The 22,807-nt window shown below is 43.8% G+C and overlaps 1 protein-coding gene across 2 annotated transcripts in view; it reads left to right on the forward strand.

Moving 5' to 3' along the window:
* Positions 1 to 18,218: 18,218 nt before the first annotated feature.
* The window catches only part of Rps6ka5 (ribosomal protein S6 kinase A5), a 189,507-nt gene continuing 184,918 nt past the window's right edge, over positions 18,219 to 22,807 (forward strand). For both annotated transcript variants that reach the window (XM_041633200.1, XM_041633202.1), the window contains exon 1: positions 18,219 to 18,555. In XM_041633200.1, the coding sequence (XP_041489134.1) occupies positions 18,453 to 18,555 (103 nt within the window). In that variant the 5' untranslated portion in view covers positions 18,219 to 18,452. The remainder of the gene's footprint in view (positions 18,556 to 22,807) is intronic.

Genomic DNA, 22,807 nt, shown 5'->3' on the forward strand with positions numbered 1-22,807 from the left:
TTGTAGGTTAACAGATATGTCCTTCTGATGTGAAGAGCCTTACCTCTGACCGTCACAAGCCTCGCCTGCCCATGGGTCCTAGCGGCTCACCATATTGACACAGCTGGGCCATTATTTAAAGCCATGCTCCTGTGTGGGGAACCTTTCTAAAGTGCAAAACCCTTCATCGTATACGCGAGAGTTGTTTGCGCCTTCCTCTATTTTCAGCACATGTCATTTTCAAATCGTCTGCTGTTACAAAAATTTCTCCCGTGTTTGTCTGTGAATCCCTGCTTTTAGATACGAAATGCACAGTCATGGTGGGACATAACGATGAAGCAGACACCATCAACATAGGAGGACGAAGTCAGACTTTCTCAAGCAAAGGAATTTCACAAGGGCCTGCTCTTGATCGCTGAGCTGAGCTGGAGCTCGGCAGCCTTGACCCTATCGTTCTGGCAGTTCCTGAAAGATCGTGAAATGTAAACGGATTCTTTGGAGCAGACCAGCATACACACCAAGTCCCTGAAAACTAAGAACTTTTGTTTTCAGAATGGCTCCTCTCACTGTATTATTTAGATGCAGGAATCAAAAAACTCCAAGGACTTCTGATGACGAGCCTCCAGCTTTTCGGATGTATCCTGTTATTTTAAGCATTTAATATTGAAATGGGCTTGATTATATAAAATAAACTACAGTTTATTGCATCAGATGAAATGACATCAGCCCTGAAATGACTGGAAATTTCGTCACGGAATAACCTTGGGGTGTTTTTCAGTTTTTGTTTTCTTCTCCCAACCTTGCGCAATCCAAATGCATTCTTAATTTCTCCAGCAGAGGCGACGGGTTATTCGCATCATCGGTGCCTCCACCTTGTACATTGTCTCGCCTGATTCTCGGAACAATCCTCCGAAGTACAAACAGCTATTTTTATTGTCCCAGTTTTATGGCTGCAGAAGCTTGGGCTCGATGATATAAAACGATTTCTGGTCTGTTTCCCAGTTTCCAGGCAGGCTGTGGTTAATGGCTGAGATGCAGCTCTCAGTGCTCATGGAGCCTGCCTCCTCCTTGCAACCTCCCCCAGCTCCACCCAGCAAGGGGCAGACCCCTGTCCACCGAGCGAGCAAACAGCAGAACATCCACAGGCACTGGACCACCTCTCAGGGGCCCTGACCTTGGCCCACTTCCCCACTTTCTGCTACACCAGTGTGGAACTCACAAAATGTGCCAATGGCTCTCTCAGTTCAATAGCGCGAGTGTTGGGGTGGGGGTACTTTCTTTGAACAAAGTGACTCAAGAGCTGAAAAGAAGAGAAGCTTCCTGGCTCTTCTAGATGAGTTAGAGATACGATCAGATTTCAGTGTTGATTTCTGTTGCTATCTCCAGAGGGAGGAAATCAGCATATTCTGATATTCGGTACTTCTGAGCCCTATCTAACTGGAAGGTTCTCTGCACAATGCCAAAGGTGGAAGGTAAACACCAGCCTAGCTGCAAGCCCTTTGTCAAAAATGACCTGCCTGTAAGATACGCCGGTACAATAGTGGCACAAAGATTGTTGGAGTAACCAAGCAATACCTGCTTTGAGTTAAAACCCACTCCACAAGGTGGAACCCATACACAGCGCTGCTTAGGTGGCCAAGAATCTGAAAATAGACTAGGGACCTAGGGGAAAACCAAATGCTAAAGTAGTGTAGCAGCAATACAATGACTCCTAATGATTTTCTATTATAGATCTATGCCTTGCTCAGCCACCGTCAGAGATGCTTCCTCCTGCAGCAGGTGGACACAAATACAGAGACCCACAGTCACACAATATGCAGAGTGAGAGAGCTTGGGATACTCATTCCTGAAATAGATGGCTCCAGCAAATACTTCCCGTCTAGGCTCAGGGAAGTCCTCAAAGAGGAAGTGGAAGAACAAGAATCGGAGGGGAGGGGACACTAAAGAATCAAGGCCTTCTCTCCACAGCGGGGTAGGCACACAAAGACTCCCAGAGACTGTGGCAGCAAGCACAGGACCATGGAGCCCTGGAGCTGAAAGGAGGAGTGGAAACATGCCCCCATGCCTAAGCCAGAAGCAGTCTCCAATTGATAGCCACTTGTGAGAAATTAGTTTTCTCCAAGGAAGTTTCACTGTGGAAACCAACTACTCTTTTTTTTTTAATTTATTTTTATTTTTTATTTTTTAAAAACTATCTTTTCTCATTTTACATGCCAATCCCAGTTCCCACTCCCTCCCCTCCTCCTACTCCCTTCACCTCCTCTCCTCACCCCCTCCCCATCCACTCCTCAGAGAGGGTGAGGCTTCCCATGGGGAGTCAACAAAGTCTAGCACAGTGCTTTGGGCAGGACCAAGCCGCTCTGTACCTAGACTGAGCAAGGCATCCCTCCAAAGAGAATGGGTTCCAAAAAGCCAGTACAGAAGTAGGGATAAATCCTGGTCTCACTGCCAGTGTCTGCACAGTCTGCCCCAGCCATGCAGCTGTCACCCACATTCAGAGGGCCTAATTTGATCCTGTGCTGGTTTCTTTCTTGTCAGGCAGGAGTTGGTGAGCTCCCATTAGCTCAGGTAAACTGTTTCAGTGGGTGAACCAATCATGGTTTTGACCTCTTTGTTCATATTCTCATTCATTCCACTCTTTGACTGGACTTCGGGAGCTCAACTCATTGCTCTGCTTGGATCTCTGCATCTGCTTCCATCAGTTGCTGGATGATGGTTCTATGGTGACATTTAAGACAGTCATTGATCTGACTACAGGGCAAGGCCAGTTCAGGCACCCTCTGCTCTATTGCTTAGGGTCTTAACTGGAGTCATCCTTGTGGATCCCTGGGAATTTCTCTAGTGCCTAAACCAACCACTCTTAAGGGTAGGCCCCATGCCCAGCAGTAGATGACCAACACAAAGCGAACCCAACAGAATCTTTGGAGGTTCTTTGTCTCATAATATTAAGTCAGATCATTTTTTTTCACCTTACAGGTCATTTACATATGTAGTATGGCTTCTAGTTTTGGGTTTTAGAGATTTCTGCGTGTGTGAATGTGTGTCTTTGAATCTATATGAGTTTCTTCTGCTTTTTCTTTGCTTCTTTTGTTTGTTTGTTAAATTGCTTTGCCCTTTTCTGATTTGTTTGTTTTGATTTATCTTATTTTATTTGATTATTATTCCCCTAATGCCTGTTTGTTTTCTAACAAGAGACAGAAAGGGTGTGGATCTAGATGGGAATGGAGGTGGGGAGGAACTGGGAGGAGTAAGGAGAGGGGAACCATAATCAGAATATACTGTATGAGGAAGAAAGATCTATTTTCAATAAAAGAAGAGAAACAGGCCCTGCCATAGTCAGCTTTTCTTTTAAGGGTGGGAGGTTTCATCTTCGAATACAAGTGAACAATAAAGAATATCAAGGCGTAATCAGAAAAAAAGACTTTGTTATGAAATAGAAAGATTACAATGAAAAGGAAAAAAAAAGAACCCAAACCAGCAAACAGAACCATTACTGTTTCCAGAATGACTCGTAATGAAGATGTTTTGTCTACAAAAGAAGAAATAGGACACGTGACAGAAGACACACAAAAGAGCTTGTATTGATTAAAAACATGACCGTTAAATTGCAAAAGAACCACCGGAACTTTGGAATATTTAAACTGTGCTGCTCTTCCAGAAAGCAGAACTAAAAGTTAAGATTTTTTTATTTTTTTAAAAAAAGGTAACAAAACAAAACAGAATTAGAAAAAAACACAGGCAGTCCAACAGTCCTTAGTAGATTCAGATACAAAAGCCATACAAAATCAAGGCGGCATGAGATGTGGTGGCTTCGTACTTGTTTAACCCCAGTATTTGAGATGCTGAGGCAGGAAAGATGGCCTCACGTTCCAGGCCAGCCTGGGCTTCACAGCAGGATTCTATCTCAACAAAACCAAACCCAAACCCAAGCTAACAAACCAAGAATAACAACAACACCATGGCCAACAGAGAGAGGAAATGAGAAAGGGGTGGAGGAAGAAAAGGAAGAAGCAGAAAAGGAGGAATGCAGGAGGAGGTGGTCAGAGAGACAGAGGCTCTCCTCAGTTGATGGAACAAGAAATAAAGGTGTGAGTATACGAACGTCACAAAGTGGGGTTTGTTTGTTTTCAGTGAATGAGATTTCATTTCCTGGAAATTAGCCATTAGTATTTGGAATATATCATCTGAGTTGATCCTGGTGAAGATTACTATCAAGTAAAATTAAGTTTAATTGTATAGGAAAACAAAGTAGATGAGGAAGGGAGGAGGAGCAGGAGGGGAAGAAGGAGAGGAGGAAGAGACTCTCCAACACTGATGCCCATAGATCTTGACTATTTTAGGCACAGAGATGGAAAAATAATCAAATTTGCCACATAATCTGATTTTCTTGTAGACCATCAAAGACAAAGAAGGCTAGGAGGTGGTGGCACATACTTTTAATCCCAGCACTCGGGAGGCAGAGGCAGGCAGATCTCTGTGAGTTCGAGGCCAGCCTGGTCTACAGAGTGAGTTACAGGATGGCCAGGGCTATGCAGAGAAACCTTTGAAAACAACAACAACAACAAACCAAACCAAACTGAAAAAAAAATGAAAATAAAGCAATTGAAAATTTTACAATATAAAGAAAAGGCTGGATATAGAAAAATGGAAGCAAAACAGACATCAGACTTCTTGCTGACAATTCCAGACTCTTACATAGGCAATAGTGCGATGCAGGTAGTATTTCAAGGGAAAATAACCTTTGGTCTAGAATATTTTAGTTAGTCAAAATATCAGCCAAGGGTGAACATAGGATAAAGATTTTCTGGGACGAGCTGGGCTTGAAAAGTGGCCTGTGACACACCAGTTCTTAGGAAGTTATCTGAAAACTTGTTGAGGTAAAACAAAAGTTTAACTTAAAGCGTAGGGAGAGGTGATCTTGGCAGATCATGGAGTTGATCCATGTTGTCAGTCTGCAACATTCAGATAGTGGGCCTCAATAGGTATATAGCTCAATAAAGACAATTAAAAAAAAAGAAAATTGACCAGATGAAGAAGCACCAATAAGATGGGCTACAATAAAGAAAATGGCAACAAGATAAAAGAAATGGAAATAGAAATCCCAGAGGGAAAACGTTCAAAGAAATGACCAGCAACCCTCCCAGACATTTTGTCTCGACAGAGAACAATATGCAGATCATAGCAACATGGATGCTAGTTAAGTGATTTTCTTTTTCTGAGGCTAAATCTGTAGTTAATTATGGTTAATAATAGAATTAATCCTTCAAATTGTAATACACAGAAGACACTGGGAGATGGACAAGAGAGAGACCCTGATGATGATGTTGCTTTCATCTTAGAAAATAAAGAATCAGGAACTACTTCTCAGGGCAGGCTCAGTTGGTAGAGCATGAGGTCCTAGGTCCAATCCTAAATACTATATAAACTGGTTCATAATCTCAAAGTGAATTGGAAAGAATCCTGGGGTTCAGGAGATTCTGAGGGGTGGGGTAGAGGGGAAGGAGAGAGAGGAACTTTAGTTGATCAAACATTTTGCTTTGTTTTGTCTTGTTTGGTTTGGTTCTAAGTGCACTAAATTTTACTTCCCAGAACAGGCCATCAATGTTTAGAATTCACTGTCTGAACGGGTCTTTTTGCAGAAACAAAGCAGAAAGAACAATTGACAATGGTGGGATTTTACTTGCAAATTAATTTCAAGTAAAATTTAATTGTACAGAGAAAAGAAACTGAATGAAATTAGAAGGAATTGCTGAATGTCAGCTAAACATATTTACAGCACACAAAGTCACTATTTTTCTTTGTGTGTGTATGTATGAATTTGGGTGCACCCTTATCATAATTTGAGATCAGCGGACAGTTCTGGGTACCAGTCCTCACCTTTCACCTTGCTTGAGACAGGATCTCTCTCTCTCTCTCTCTCTCTCTCTCTCTCTCTCTCTCTTGTTCAGGCTTGCTGGCCCATAAACTTCTAAGAATTGTCTGTCAATTCTGGGAATTTGAAGGCAGGCACTCTTGCTTGGCAAGCACTATATTCACTAAGACATCCTCTCATACCTACCACAGAAATTCTTATATCATGACCTTAAAAGATAAGAAAACTACTACAAATATCATCAAGAAATTGTCATCAGGCTCTCATTATCACATTGGCTGGACTCCAGCTCTCTATGTAGTCCAGGCTGGTCTTGAACTCACATGAAACCTACCTGTTTCTCCCTCTCAAATGCCAGATTAAATGTATGCATCAAGTCCAGTGAATTCCATTTTTTGTGTGAATTATTTCCCTGCCATCAAGAATGAGTAAGGTTACATGTTTAAGAGAAATTTCATAGACCTTTCTCCTAATTTTTACATTTTTGCTGGTCATATAAATATTCTTATACTATAAATGTTTTTAATTTTCATTTTTAAAAATTTAATCACAGATTTCATAGCACTTTAGTCCTAATGCCATAGGTAAAACCAAAACTCATTTTCAGTATCAATTCTCCTTCAATTCATGACTCCTTTTATTGGGACAATCTTTTTGCACACTGTGTGAAGATGTGTCTCTGTTTTATCTCACCTGCCTAAGACAGCTTCTGATTGGTTTAATAAAGAGCTGAATGGCCAATAGCTAGGCAGGAGAGGATAGGTGGGATTTCCAGAAAAGGACAGGAACTTTGGGAAAGAATCTGAGGTGGGAGATTCTCCAGTCAGACACAGAGGAAGTCAGATGTACGGTGCCGAGGAGCGGTAACAAGTCACATGGCAGAACATAGATTAATATAAGTGGGTTAATTTAAGCTTTAAGAGATCACTGGGGACAAACCTAAGTGAAGGCCAAGCTTCCACAATGAATAAAAAGTCTCTGTGTCATCATTTGAAAGATAAAACAAAGAAAGCTAGGCTACATCTTTTCTTTTGGTTCATTTCTTGGTTGAGTGAATTTCCTCCATAAAGAATAGTTTCTCCAATGATATGGGAACCCTGAATTTATACATTCTCATGAATGATTGTCAGTAGCTTTTATAACAAAGGGACAACTTAGCAGAATGAGTCACTAATCATTGTTATCTTTTTAAGTTTTGTGTGGCTTTATTGTCATTTAACTTTAAGTATTAATTGGTCATCATCATTGTTATTGTTATTATTGCTGGGGACCATGTGAACTCCACCCCAGTCCCTTCTCTTGACTGCTTTTATCATGTATATTTTATTTCTGAATACTCTGCAACCATTGGTGGTTTGAAAGAAATGACCCCCAAAGGGAGTGGCACTATTTGGAGGTGTGACCTTGTTGTAGTAGGTGTGGTCTTGTTAGAAGAAGTGTATCACTGTGGAGTCAGGCTTTGAGGTCTCATACACGTACTTAAACCACACCCAGTAAGACAGACCACTTCTCCTAAACCACACCCAGTAAGACAGACCACTTCTTGTTGCCTGCACAAGATGTAGAGTTCTCACCTACCTCTCCAGCATCACGTCTGCTTACGCGCCAGCATGTCTCACCATGGCAATAATAGACTGAACCTCTGAACTATAAGTAAGCCACCCCAATAGAATGTTTTTTTTTTTTTATAAGAGTTTTGGTCATGGTGTTTCTTCACAGAAACAGGAACCCAAACTAAGACACACACAGTGTGTGCTATTTACCTGCATATTTAAGTCTTCATATCGGTTGTTTCTTCTCTTGTTCTATTGTTCCACTTATTCTCAGTGCTTCAGGAATGCCAATTACATGTTAGAACTCTATGGTCTCTTTTCCTTAACTATCAACTTTTATTTCTTTGTATTTTCCTCAGAGTTCCATTGTGTTTTCACTTGTGCTCATTCTGGTTTTGATTGAGTTGAAAGAGCTTCTTCTTTCTTTTCTTTTCTTTTTCTTTTTTTGAGTTTTGTAGTTCAATTCCCCCCTTCTTTTGTTGTTCTAGAATTTCTTGTTTGTAGCCTCAAAACTCCTGCTTGAGTTGTTTTTATTTTTCCTAACTTCAGAGAGAAGAAGCTTTGTAATGTTCTCCAACACAATGGAAAGTTAAGTAGTATGGTCAAAGGGGGAAGAAGGATTTTGAGCCAGTTGACAACTTCACTTTGGAGTGATTCTGAAGTGCTCTTTTCCTTGAAACATGTCTCTGAGATGCTCAGATGTTTTGTGGGAGGCTACTGAAGTCCCTAACAAAGCCCTGGGCCTCGTGGTTATATCCCACCCATTGCCTCCCCACCCTTTCATTCTTTCATTTCTAGGAGATGCTTGACTTGGAGGCCACAGACCACAAAAATAGGTAATTACAGTCTGGTGTCTCCTTGATTTTGAGTGTGGAAAAGAACTGTGCCCTGATTTAAGTTACTCCATATTGTGTGAAACAGTGACTTTCCTCATATGCCTTGTCTTGGGTAATTTTTTTCCCCCTTTGTTGGTTTGCTTGTAAGATGACCTCACAATGTAGCCCTGGTTACCTGGAACTCTGCATGTAGAACAGGGTAGCCTCAAACTCAGAGAGCACTACGCATCTCTGCCTCCCAAGATCCCTGAGATTAAAGGCATGTGCCACCATGAAGGACTCTGAGGTGGCTCCATGAAATGGTTTGAATGAAATGGAGTGGCACAATTAGGAGGCATGGCCTTGTGGAGGAAGTGTGTCACTGTGGGGGTGGGCTTTGAGGTCTCTTTTGCTCAAGCTACACCCAGTGAGACAGACTACCTCCTGTTGCCTGTGAGTCAAGATGTAAGACCTCCCAGCTCTTTCTCCAGTACCATGTCTGCCTGCATGCTGCCTTGCTCCTTGCCATAATGGTAATGGACTGAACCTCTGAACTGTAAGTGAGCCACCCCAATTAAATGTTTTCCTTTAAAAGAGTTGCTGTGGTCATGGTTTCTCTCCACAGCAATAGAAACCCTAAGACACTCCATTTAATAATCAGTAACTGACTCCATTCTGAGATTGAATACAGAAGCAGAATGACTCGGCATCTTGTTTGTATACATAGACACCACCACCTGCCCAGCATGAATCACAAGGCACAGAATGATAATTATTCATACAAGTAAAAAAAAGTCCATCTATGATTTTTTAAAGTAGACTGGAAACATATCAGAAAAACTAGGTCTATGAACTTATGGAATGTACTAGGTCAATGAAGGCTGCAGCAAAATCACCTGGACCCCATGAAATGAGAAATACCTAACACTGCAGTGACAGTGCTGTCACTGGCACCTGGTACGGTTATCAAGGGACCAACAGGCAGAAAACTGACTGTCTCCAGGGCTTCAGCTCAGCACAGTTCCACTGCCTGAGGTGAGTCATACAAATTGTTATCTATCCATCCGTCCATCCATCCATCCATCCATCCATCTATTCATCCATCCACCCATCCATCCATCCATCCATCTATTCATCCATCCACCCACCCATCCATCTATCCATCCAGTCATCCATCCACTCATCCATCCATCCATCCATCCATCCATCCATCCATCCATCCATCCTTTGTCTTGACCCAGTCCTGGGCCTCCCCTCTACATTTCCTTCGCCCCTGGAGCTTTCCAACTGGGCTAATTACATCATCTAACCACCTGCCATGATTCTTTTGGCATCTGTATCAGTTCTCTGACTTTGTCTCCGGAAAGGCTACTTCAACATTTTTGTAAACATTCTGTATTTATGTGTGTGTGAGCACATTCATTGATTTGTGAAATATAATGTGTGATCTGAGAGTTAATATTAATAATTAAGATTGGAATAAAAGTGTTTGTGATAGGACTGGAGAGATGGTTCAGCAGTTCAGGGCATACTTCTCTTACAGAGGACCTGAGTTCAGTCCCAGCACCACATTTGGTGTCTCTTTTTTTATGTGAGTGTGAGATCATGCAACAACTTCTAGGAGTCAGTTCTTTACTTATTATTATTATTATTTTATTGGTGTTTTAGCCTATATGTATAAATGTGTGAGGGTCCTGGATCCTGGAGTTATAGACAGTTGTGAGCTGCCATATGGGTGCTGGGAATCGAACCTGGGTCCTCTAGAAGAGCAGTCAGTGCTCTTAACAGGCCCCCACATTTGGTGTCTTAACAACTGCCTGTCACTCTAGTTCTAGAGGAGGCAATGCTTCCTTTGGCCTCCTCCGGTACTTGCACTCATGTGCGAGTGCACATTCATATATGCAATTAAACAGTGAAAACTGCCAGGAGGTGGTGGCACACACCTTTAATCCCAGCACTCAGGAGGCAGAGGCAGAAGCAGGCGGATCTCTTTGAGTTCGAGGCCAACCCAGTCTACAGAGCTAGTTCCAGGACAGGCTCCAAAGCTACAGAGAAACCCTGTCTCAAAAACAACAACAATAACAACAACAACAAAAAAAACCAACAAAAAACAAAAAAAAACCAAACAAACAAAAAACCCAGTAAAAAACAAAACCTGAAAAATAAGAGAGCTTGTGATTGCCAAAGGACATGCTATCAGGGAAATCAATAGCAGACAATGAAACTGACAAAGTTTGTGGATTTATTGTTCATTAATTAAAGTCTGACATGTGGAAAGATACAAACATGTCTTTTTACAGTGTGCTCTGGCAGATTTTCTTTGTCATGCTGTTGCTGTATAGACACACTGCTATTTTCCTGAGGAGTCATAGAGGGGTCAAATCTCAATTTCAGTCCCACATCTATTGTCACTCCTATTAAAATCAATATCCTTTTATGAGTTGGTTTCTGTTAGAGTCATACCACTATCATAAATGGAAAACTTGTAGAATGTTCCTTAAATAGGAATAAAGTCCTTCCTTTCTCACTCCCTCCTTCCTTCCCTCCTTCCCCTCCCTCCCTCCCTTTCTTTCTCCCTTCCTCCCCCTTTCCTTTTCCTCCCTCCCTCCCTCCCTCTCTCCCTCCCTCCTTCCCTTCTCTCCTCTCCTCTCTCTTGTTCTCTGGGTCTCACTCTATAGCCCTGGCTGTCCTGGAGCTTGCTGTGTAGACCAGGCTGGCCTTGAACTCAGAGATCTACCTGCCTTTTAAAACAAAAGCAAGGAAGATAAAAAGACTTTGGCTCGATATATTTCCTGCTGGGAGCTAAATCTTTCCTTTGTTAGGATGGGAGATTAGCATGAATTACATGAACACTAAAGGCTACTGACACCACATTAGGATGTTCTTGATATAATCAACTGAAAGATAACAAAATTGAACCCCTTCCAAAAATTGTTACTTAACATAGCTAGATGACTGTCCTAAGCTTCATCGACCCTTATCTCATCTTTCCTCAGCATATAAGTCCCTTCTCTCTTTTGAGACATACCACTCTAAACCAAGGACCAAAGATTTTGTCACTTAGGCCTGTGACACTAACATCCATGGAGCCATATTTCCCATGAAGGCTGGAGGCAGCGTATGTCAGTGCTCAACGTTTTATTGACTTTGAAGTATCTGGCAGGCATGCTTCAAGGTGTGTGGTTTGAGATTTCACTAAGAATAGGGTGGCTCCCCCTGCCCTACATTTTTTGCTTTGCTTTGTTCCTCTGTTGTTTTTGGAACAGGGAGAGGGAAAGGGTAGAGAGTAAAACATCTTCTGTACCTTTCGTACAGGTGACGGCAGATGTGTATCATGTCTGGCCTTTTACAGCCGGGTGCCAACTCACAGAGGGGTGGAGCCAGCTGTCAGACTTGAGTCTTCTGATATAGTCTGTGACTCAGTACCTCTAAGTTCTCTCTTGGGTACCAGATGGTAGAGGGAGAAAAACGATTCCCTGGCTAGTATCCCCTAGTGGAGAGTCCTTCACATCTATGACCCTACCTCCCAGCGCTCTGACTTCAGAACAGAGGCAGCATGGGAATTTCAGTGGCAAATGGGGGATCTTCAGTCTGAATTTGATACCTATTAACTGAGCTGCTCTCTGTATCCTGTAGTTAGCTCCCTAAACTGACTGGATCTATATCACACAATAAAAATTCTGATAGGCTCAAAAAAGTATCAAGATCTGATCATGTAGTTTTTTGCTTTCTTCAGGGTCTCGTGATGCAGCCTCAGCAGTATGTAGATGAAGCCACTCTTGAGTGCAGAGATTAAAGGTGTGCACCACCACACATAGCTAGTTTTGATTTTTTGGAAGACATTTATTATCATCTGAGCACATTATCAGGCTGTTTTGGTAGAGTGAAGGATCGATTGTTGCATTGTTGTGACCCAAATGCCTGAGAGAAACACTTTATAGGAGTAAAGATTTATTTGGGTTCACAATTCCAGTCCATTATGGCAGAGAAAGCATGGCGGAACAGCTTGATGCATGGCAGAGGGAATGTGTCTTGAAGACTGTTCACATTACAGCAGACCAGGAAGTAGAGAATAGGGCAGGAACCAAGGGTGGGTGTTACTTTCAAAGGTCCACCATGCAGTGTTTTTTTACACCAGCTGGGTCCTGTTTCCTAAAGGTTCTAGGGCCTCCCCCAAAAGATTGCTACCAGCTGGGGAACAGGCAATTAAAACATGGGCCCTTGGGAACATTTCAGAGCTAATCTACAATAGCTTGATGTGATGAGTCTTGGAATTTACCATTTGTACACCACATAGTGAGAAGATTCTCCCTTTTACTACATGAGAAATGAGATTCATCACACTGGAGTGGCTCACAGCGGGTCCGGCCTCTCCTATGCTTCAGCCTCCATGCCAATGAAAGGGATGCAGTGAGAATCCATGAGGCTACAGGGAATGGTATCATAGGCATCTGCTCATCACTCAGGGGTTGAGTAGAGACCTCCATCTCCGAACAGCAGAAAAAAGTCAACTTTAAGAGAAGACACACATTTCCAAGCTTTCTTCTCGATTATTCTTCCCAGCCTTTGCAGAGATCTGACTTCCCCCAACAACTTTTCTCTCCACCCTTGCTAATAGACAGATTCTGCACTCTCTGTCTCTTAGGGCAGTGATGGCTTCCTCAATTCCAGTTGCTACATTCAGACCATCGTGCATTTATTAGCTCCACTTTTCAATAATCTCCTCTCTTGACTTCTGGTCATCATCTTATCACTATCTAGTCAGCTAAACTTCCATCCATTATATCTAGTGTTTTCATCCTGGGTTTATGATGTCTTTTCTTATACAATTGAACAGTGACAGCACCTCTGGAAAGCTGCTAGTTTTCCCGGATTTCCTCTGGTTCTTATTTCCTCTCATGTGAAGGCCTTATAACCTGGTTGTACATTTTTTTTTTTGGGTGGGGGCTGTAGGAAAACCCCAAAGTTCAGGCCTCACCTAAGGCTAATATATTTTCCCTTCTTAAAGTGTTTCAAGTGGGGATCCCAGGGCGCAGCTGGATTCAGAGGCTCACCTGTGCACCCCGGTTAGCCCCAGCTCCTGAACTCCACCCATGCTGTGCCCGCAGGTGACCCAGTCCCTCTCATCTTCAGTCATCTATTTTTTTTTTTTGAGTTTTTTCGAGACAGGGTTTCTCTGTAGCTTTTGGTTCCTGTCCTGAACTAGCTCTTGTAGACCAGGCTGGCCTCAAACTCACAGAGATCCGCCTGCCTCTGCCTCCCGAGTGCTGGGATTAAAGGCGTGAGCCACCACTGCCCAGCTTTGTTTCTTACTTAGACCCCAGGCTCATCCATTTTAGCCAGGTTGTTGCCCAATTGCTGACCTCTAACCCCAAGGGAAAGGTAAAATGGTTAGAGAAAAAACACTTAGCGATCTTGATTCAGGATCCGTAACTCCATTTGAGACCCGAGTGCTAGTCAACAATTATCAACGCCGCCTTACTGTATTTATCTATCAGCAGCTTTTCCAATTTGTTTGCAATTGCTGCCTCCCTCGTCTCCTATCATTCACTGCAGCATTGGGTTTGAAAGCCGGAACTCACCCTTATTTCTAAGCTTGGTAAATTTTGCAACTCTTCTGCAACTTAAAAATTACCCAGAAATGAGTGAGCTAGGCAGATCTGGGGATATGGCTCAGTGGGCAAAGCACCTGTTGCACAAGCATGAAGGCATGAGCTAGAATCCCCAGAGTCTACACAAAGCCAGGCTCACATTTGTATTCCCAGTGTTCCTATGACCAGATGGGAGGCAGAGACGAGAAAAGCTCTGGAAGCTCATGGGCTGGCAAGGCTGGGCATCTGTCACAGCAGCAAAGATACCCTGCCTCCAAAAAGGTGGAAAGTGAGGACCAAATCTGAAACTGTCCTCCAATCTCTATGTGTGGTGCATGCACACACACACACACACACAAAAACACACACACACACACACACACACACACACACAGAGAGAGAGAGAGAGAGAGAGAGAGAGAGAGAGAGAGGAGAGAGAACTTTAAAAAATCCTATCCCAGGAGCTGGTGAGAAGGCTCAATGGTTAAGAAAGTTGACTGCTCTTCCAAAGGTCCTGAGTTCAATTCCCAGCAACCACATGGTGGCTCACAAACCATCTGTAATAGTATCTGATGCCCCCTTCAGGTATGCAAGTTTACATGCTGAGCACGCATACATAAAAAATGCATAAACAAAAATTTAAGAATACTATCCCAATTATATCATTCTCCAGTCTAAATGCCTTCCATCAACAAATCTCTAAATATTAATAAGATCAGCCATACAGTCCACAACTGGGCCTTTGCCTATACATCTTCCAGCATGCTCTTGCTTACAGTAATAAAGGCTCCACTGGCTTTCTCTGAGTCTCTCAAGTGCAACAGTTCTTTATCTGTCTCATGACATCCTCCTAAAACCTTCTTGCCCTGAACAATGCCCCTGTGAAATAGTGTATGGAACCTTGTGCTTTTACAGTAAACCACCCCTCCGCCTCAGTAGTTTATACTTCAAAGACTTCCTGCAGGCCAGCCGGTTACTTTTCCAGTTAGAACTCAGCTCAGGAGTCTTCTAAAATGTGGCACCCCCGTATTTAAAATGTGGCTTGTTAGGTGTGGTGGTGCATTCCTTTGATCCCAGCACTTGGGAGGCAGAGGTGGGCCAATGTCTGTGAGGTTGAGAGCAGCCTGGTCTACATAGTGAGTTCTAGGACAGCCAGAGCCACACAGTGAGAGACTGTCTCAACAACAACAGAACACCAAACCCAAACTCGCCCCCCCCCCCCCCCCCCGAGAAAGATGATTAGCACGACTGCTGTAGAAACAAAGCCGGGGTGAGTGATTGTAGTTATGCACGGGGTTATTTGCTGGTTTTGGAAATGTTCACGCACCGTGTCTGCCCACTGGCCAGGTAACTTTCATAAAAACCTAGCTGCAAAAGGACAGAGAAAAGAAAAAAAGTTCTTAGATGAGCAGTGGCGGCACACACCTTTATTTCCAGCACTTGGGAGGCAGAGGCAGGCGGATCTCTGAGAGTTCAAGGCCAGCCTGGTCTACAAAGCGAGTTCCAGGACAGCTAGGGTTACACTGAGAAACCCTGTCTCGAAAAAAAAAATGAAAAGTTCTTCCTGTCTGACCAAGAAGAGGAAATGAGATTGGTAAGCGTTAGGTCAGTTTCTTCAAAGTTCTGGCTAAAACTGTATTCATCTTTAAAGATTCGGAATAAAAAAAAGAATACTTTCATACCGAGTTCTTCCAGCAACTCTAGAGTGAACTAGGGACTCCTGATGTGTCCCACTGTAGTACCTTGTTTTTCCCTCGTGGTGTGATTGTAATGGAGAGGTTGCCATTTCCTTATGTGATTAGCTAGAGTTTATTTCCATTCTTTAACTGTAAGCTCTCTAGAGAGCATGGATGGCATCTGTTTGTGTACACTCTGTCCCTGACACCTACCACACTAATTGGTACATAATCGGTGTGAAAGTTGTTGAATGAACAAATGAACAACAGCAAAAAGCCATTGCTTGGCTCCAAATAGCACAGCTAAGTAGGAAGCCGCAGCATGGTAGAACAGGCATCCAGGCAGGTTAATCCAGGGAGCTGCGGCCGTGGTCTAACGGGGTGCCATAGATGTTTCTGCTTTCTCTCTCATGATAACCTGATGCGGGAATCTGTCAACTATGGAGACCAAATAGAGACCACTGTCTATTTTTTAAAGGCCCATGAGCTAAGTATGGGTTTTCTATTTTTAACAATTGAAAGGATATTAAGACAATACTGAGCTCTGACATGTGAAATTCAAATTCCAATATTCATTTAAACATCTTATGGGAGCACAGCCATTTGCTGTTATTTTTGATGGCTTTCCAGCGGAGTTGATAGTTATAAGTGAGAGCATATGGCTCCCAAAGCCTTGAAGTTGCTATCCGGTCTCTAACAGGAAAATAATTTGCCGGTCCCTCATTTAATCCATGCTCAATTTAGAAGATCATTATTATATTATTTGTGCTCAAGTCTTTTCTCATTACCATTTGTTTCTGTTCCCAGAAATTAATCCGTGAGTGCCAGACTTGCAGTTAGATTCTCTCCCTGTGAGCTCTCGCTTCCCTCCAGTCTCATGTAAAATGACGAGTTACAGAATGACTTTGCTGTTCTAGCTAGTCTATGGAATTTCTCATGTACTTAATAAAATCTGTAGTTCAACACAGCACTTAAGAGAATCCATTGTCTTACTGACACGGTTCATTTTCATTTTCAGTTTGGCTGGATTTAGAATCACTTAGGCAACAAACCTGGGGGAGTCTCTTTAAGGGAGGCTTAACGGGGAAGATCCACCCTAGCTGTGGGCACCACTATCTCCTGTGCTGGGGTCCTGGACTCAATAAAAAGGAGAAAGCTGTGTACCATGTTCATCCCTGTCTGCTTCTGATAATAGACACGATGTGACCAGCGGTCTCCTGTTCCTACCACTATGCCTCCCTCCTCCATGAAACACTATCCTCAAAACGGGCACTGAAAACCCCCCTTCTTTCTTCAGGCTGCTTTTGTCTGGTATTTTTTTTTTTTAACAGCAAGAAGAAAAGTAAGGCACACCTTGTCTATTTACACTTCCGTTTAGACTGCCAATCACTTCACTTACCAGTACTTGATATCCTCTAGACCTAGGCTCCCAGCTACCTGTGTGAAACGTCCGCAGTGGTATTTTTTTTTTGTCTTACTTGTCCCCTAAATTGGCTATCCAGATTTCCTCCTTGCCCCAAAACCTTGAGAATAATTGTTGCCATCTGCACGATCTCTAAGGCTTTATACTGCTCCACAGATGTTTAAATTATTTATAGTTTTCTGTGTATATATGCAAGTTGCCCATTTCTCAAGTTCCATTAAAAGCTCTTCAAGAGCAGGAATTGTATCCTATTTTATGATTCGCCACACCCTTGGGTGCCTGGGAAGAACGTGGTAAACATAAAATTTGGAATGCAGAGGTAGCTTAATTGGGAGAATGCTTCTTAGCATTCATAAAGCCCAGGGTTCAATCCCCAGGACTGTATCAGTGGCACAGGCCGCTAATTTCAGCACTTGAGAGGTAGTGGCAGAAGGACCGGTGAGGGAGGTCAAGATTGTACAGAGCGACAAAAATGAAATTTTTTTTTCCATTTTTGTTGTGAGCCAGAACCTTTTGTGTAGGAACTACCTATACTCATTTTTTTTAAAACTCATTTGTGTGTGTGTGTGTGTGTGTGTGCGCGCGCGCACGCGCGCTTGTGGGTGATGTGTGTCACAGAGCTGTGTCGAGGTCGGAGGGCAACGTGTTCGTTCTCTTCCTTCTGCTACATGGAAATTGAACTCCGGCTGTCTGCAAGTACTGTTACCCACAGAACAGAATTTAACAAAAAATCCACGTATTCACTGCTAACTACAGCGAATAACATCATACGAGGGCATACATCATACATGACATCTTCTAGGTGGTCACCCATTTGTAGATCGTTGCCTTGGACCCTTAGACGCGCGCGCGCCAGCACGTGGGTGACAAGTGCTTCTCTCCTGGATCCTCCTTTGTCCACCGTGATTGGCGGACCAACCGGTCCAATCATCTTTCCACGCCTCTTTCTGTAGTAGCCAATCAGAGGTCCGAAGCGCCTCCTGACTACTAGACTCTGTTTACTAACAGATAGAAGCTGGGGAATAAGGGGTGTGACCATTCTGGGGAGGTCAGGAGAGGGAAGGTCTTCCTGCGCGTGCGCACCAAAGGCAGTGGGTGGGGCCGAATCTTGGGTCTTGCCAATCGGAGCGTCCGCGCTCCTCCCTCTCCTGCCTCCCCGCCAAGCAACAACAATTCGAGCAGCGGGGCGGGGCGACTCGTGAAACGTCAGCGTGGGCCGCCCAATGGGAACGGGCGCTGGCAGACGCGCGCGCACTGCGCCCAATAGCGCTGGCGGCTCGGGGCTGTCTCCGCGGCTGGCTGTGGGCGGAGCGGCCTGGCGGAGGAGGTGGAGGCGCAGGGCGCGGGGTTGCGGCGTACTAGCGGTGCCCGCTGAGGGGAGGAGGCGGAGGAGCTGCACGGCCAGAGCGGGAAAGAGACTCGTCTCGGCGACGGAGTTGTGGCGCTGCCGTAGCTCGGCTCCCGGGGCTGCGACGAGACGGGGCGTCTGCTGTCCCATCAGGTCCCCCTCCGTGCGACCCGCGCGATCGGGAAGAGGGTGAAGATGGAGGGGGAGGGCGGCGGCGGTGGCGGCGGCGCGGGCACCAGCGGGGACGGCGGGGACGGCTGCGAGCAGCTCCTCACTGTCAAGCACGAGCTGCGGACCGGTGAGCGACCCCGCCCTCTGCCGGCCGGGCCAGCCGCGGAGGCGCGCCTTAGAGCCCTCTGAGGCGCGCGCAGGCCAAGGGGGGCGCGGGCTGGGGGAGACCGGCCGGGGGCGGGGCTTGGTGGACAGAGAAGAGTCAGGGGGTCCCGGGAGGCTCTGGGCAGGGGCCCGAAAGTTTGCCTGTGCCGGGACCCCAGTGCTGGGTACTGGCCTGGGAAGATGCCTTCGCGCCCCCCTTCCTGCACAGGTGACACATCTGTCACTCCGCGCTGTCTCGAGCGAAAGCTGCTTTTTGCCTTGGCGTGAGCTGAGCCGCGCGGTGTCGTGGAGCGTGAACTCACTTCAACCTGCACCTCTGCTACGGGGGGTCCAACTGCGGGGGGTGGGGTGGGGAGTGTTTGTGTGTGTGTGTGCGTGTGTGTGTGTGTGTGTGTGTGTACCTGTACCACCGTTAAGGGATAGCGATCCTGCGGCCGAGACGCGGAGGGTAGTTGGCCCCTGGATAGTATCTAGTGAGGTAAAGAAGCTTCGCGTAGTCCTTTCTCCTAGAGTTATCCTGAAGTACTATACTTGCCTTGAATTTCTTGCCAGTGTCTTTTGGGAAGCAGCCTGTATTATAAATGTAAAGTTCTAGGTAAAAGACTTCAGCGCTTACATCCTCGGTGATGGAGATGAATAAAGCTGTGTGTCCTAAGCCTTTTACTTATCAAATTGCTTTTCCGTTGTGTAAGACCGGGGCTTATTTCGGAAAATCCTTACCTGTACCAGTGGTACAGTTAGGGTCTCCACTACTGTCATGGAGTCGGGTCTCCCCTTACACTTCATTTTTGTTTTTGAACGGAGAATGCATTTTAATAACTTATTTGTTATTAGCGCTAGTGGCTTAAGATTTTTAACACAATGTCTTTGGCACACTGAAGGACTCATTTTTGGTTGTGAGCCTAGCCTTTAACGACTGAGCCCCCTCTACAGCCCAAAAGACTCTTTATTAATTGGATAGAGAGGGTAAGTGGTAGGTTCCAGCTTGCATTTATTTGGGACAGATTGCAAAGTTAGCTCTGCTTCAGAGTTAGTTTTTGTTATTTCTGATGAGATTGCTAATTAGCATTCCTTTGGGTGCTAGTCTTATACTAAGGTATAAGATGCCAAATTCATGCTTTCTTAATTCAACAGTTTTAAGTATTGTCATTTTTGATCGTTCTGACTCTATACCATATCCCGCGCCACTTATTCCATAGTATTTTTAGTTCCTAACATAACCTGTGTAGACTTCCGTGGCTGAACATTTCCCTCCAAATTTAATCAACAGCTGATGTTCTCAACAGGCTTCTCAGTCATCTTCTCTGTATACATTTATCGGGTATCAATACCGACTTTACACCAGGTGCAGTGCCACGAGCTTTCTAGAGGGAGGATTTTTCCCTATCTTACATAATGATTCCTTCCTTGCTCTGTGTGTGTGTGGAATCACACAGTATTGCAAACGCTGCTTGATGTCTTACACGCCTCAGCCATTGATCTTGGTGCAGCAGCAATCTTGCTCAAGGATCAAGGGGCAAACACCAACTGCTCAGTTTCTGAATTTTGCAAACATTGCTAGCTCTGTAGAAAACAATAAGCACTGTTTTATTTCCCCTACTCTGCTAACTTTGTGAATCATCAGCTTTAAGTTTGCATTTAGAATTTTTTCTGATGGATGAAGAGATTGTGCTGAGCTCATTGCTAATGTCAAAGGAAAGGAACAATCAATTTATTGCTAAATACTTGGACAACTGATTACATGTAATGGTCAAAAACACAATATAACTTGAGTCACTCATCCATGTTCCTCTTAACACTTGGTGCTTTATATAATAGGTGCTAGACTCCAGTAATGTGATCTGATGTGGTCCCTTCCCTAGCGTACCAGGCTAGTAGTTGGTGATTGTATTGTGTGCCATAGGATGAATGAAAATGCAATTCGAAACTCAGTCTAAGGACATGGGAATGGCTCCAGGGTGTAGACTGTGGCATACTTGGACGTAGACTTACAGACATAGTGATGAACACTAGCTCTGTCACTTTGTTGGCTCTGTAGACTTAGAAGTCACTGCACTCTTTCAGGCTTACTTCTTTCATCTGTCAAATGTGAGAACTGAATGAGGCACTGTTAACTAACATTCAGTATAGAAATGTTAATGAGGTACCTGGCACATAGTAGGCAGTGGGAAATGTTGGTTAAAGTTACTTCACAATCGGGTCTTATTGAAAAATGTATGAATCCATCTAGTGTACCTGGAAAACAAACAAGTCACTGGGTGGTTAGCCATTACCACATGACCTGGCTATTATCTTTTTCCATAGTTGTCTTGCCTTCCCAAGCAGAGTGTAAACTCCTTGTAGTTTTTCTGCTATTGAGCAGTTTGTGCATGTCTTGCCCATCACAACACACAGTTCTATAATAATATGTTTACCTGGGGTTGAGGAGATGGCTCTTTGGGGTAGAGCACTTGACATCTAAATCTGAAGACCTGAGTTTGAATTCTTAGGACCCACAATAAAGCTAGGTATGATAGTGTGTGGTGGCTTGAAAGAAAATGACCCCCAAAGAGAGTGGCACTATTAGAAGGTGTAGCATTGTTGAAGTAGGTGTAGCCTTGTTGGAGTAAGTGTGTCACTGTGGGGGGTGGGCTTTGAGGTCTTCTGTGCTCAAGCTACTCTCAGTGAGACAGACCACTTCTTGTTGCCTGTAAGTAAAGATGTAAGAACTCGTAGCTCTTGCTCTGCTCTAGCACCATGTCTTCCTGCCCAATGTCATGCTCCCCACCATGATGATAATGGACAAAATCTCTGAAACTGTAAGCTACCATCTCAATTAAATGTCTTTCCTTTATAAGAGTTGTGATGGTCATGGTGTCTCTTCACAATAATAGAAAGCCCAAGACATAGTGTGTATCTGTAATTCTAGTGCTTGTTGTATAGCACCATGAGGGAGCTGGAAATAGAAGAGTCTCTGGAAGCTTGTAGGCCAGCTAACCTGGTACACACAGTTGTGAAGAACAAAAGGGCCTTGGTTTAAATAAGATGGAAGGTAAGGATGGATACAGTGGTATGTACAAATCCATACTCACATACATGTAGGTGTGCACACTCTCTTACACACATGCTGAGTTGTCTGTATCAGATAGTAAAGTCCTTGAGGGCAGAAACCCATTTTTTTCTGTCCACCTGTAGCCTGTGGTATGTGTTCAAATATTTGTGGGGTGAATTCAATTGGATGAAAAATAAGGACAAAGTTTGTAGATGTTAGGTCTTGATAAATTGATGATAGTAACTATAAAAGCTGAAAATTACAGAATTCAGGATCAAGCAAATCATAAATTCTTGAACATTTTCTGTTTTCTAGCCTACATGGTATTGCTGATACCAAAGATGACTAAGAAAAGTGTTGTGCTGTCTAGCTGTAAAGAAAGAGTCCATATGAACCAGCAATCAGGATATTGTCCTTCTTTCTCTTTTTCTTTCTTGGTTATTCAAGACAGGGTTTCTCTGTCTGCTAACTACTTTGGATGTCCTGGAACTCACTTTGTAGACCAAGCTGGCCTCAAACTCACAGAGATCTGCCTGCCTCTAGTGCTGACATTAAAGGCATTCACCACCATGCCCAGCTCTATATTATTTAAGTATAATAGTAGAAAGATACAAAATATATAAATGCAACAAAAGAAAGTTTAAAAGTTACATAGTCAAATGTAACTTGGTTGAAAACTAGTTGGAAAATGGAGATTTTTTTTTTTTTTTTTTTTTTTTTGATTTTCAAGACAGGGTTTCTCCGTAGCTTTTGGTTCCTGTCCTGGAACTAGCTCTTGTAGAACAGGCTGGCCTCAAACTCACAGAGATCCGCCTGCTTCTGCCTCCCGAGTGCTGGGATTAAAGGCGCATGCTACCGCCGCCCGGCAATGGAGATTATTTTACTCACTCATTTATTCAACAAATACTTTGTCATCTCTTACGTGTTCAGTGCTGTTTTACATGCTGAGGTTAAGAAAGTGGCTTCTCCGTGGAAAGAGAGGTCTAAGGAACCACTAGAATCAGAGACATACATCGCCTCTGCTGTGTCTTAAATCTCTTCTAGTCCATGTATCAAGTCTTAATTCTTCTTCATCCATTGTCTAATTTCTTCCCAGGAGGTAGAAAATGGACAGCACTGAAGTTCTACATTTTATGACTTCAGCTGTTGAAGGACAGTGTCCATTTGCCAGTTTCAGTTAAAT

Source organism: Microtus oregoni, unplaced genomic scaffold (assembly GCF_018167655.1).
Source record: "Microtus oregoni isolate MIOR12 unplaced genomic scaffold, Mior012 000043F_ref0000047, whole genome shotgun sequence".
NCBI lineage: Eukaryota > Metazoa > Chordata > Mammalia > Rodentia > Cricetidae > Microtus > Microtus oregoni.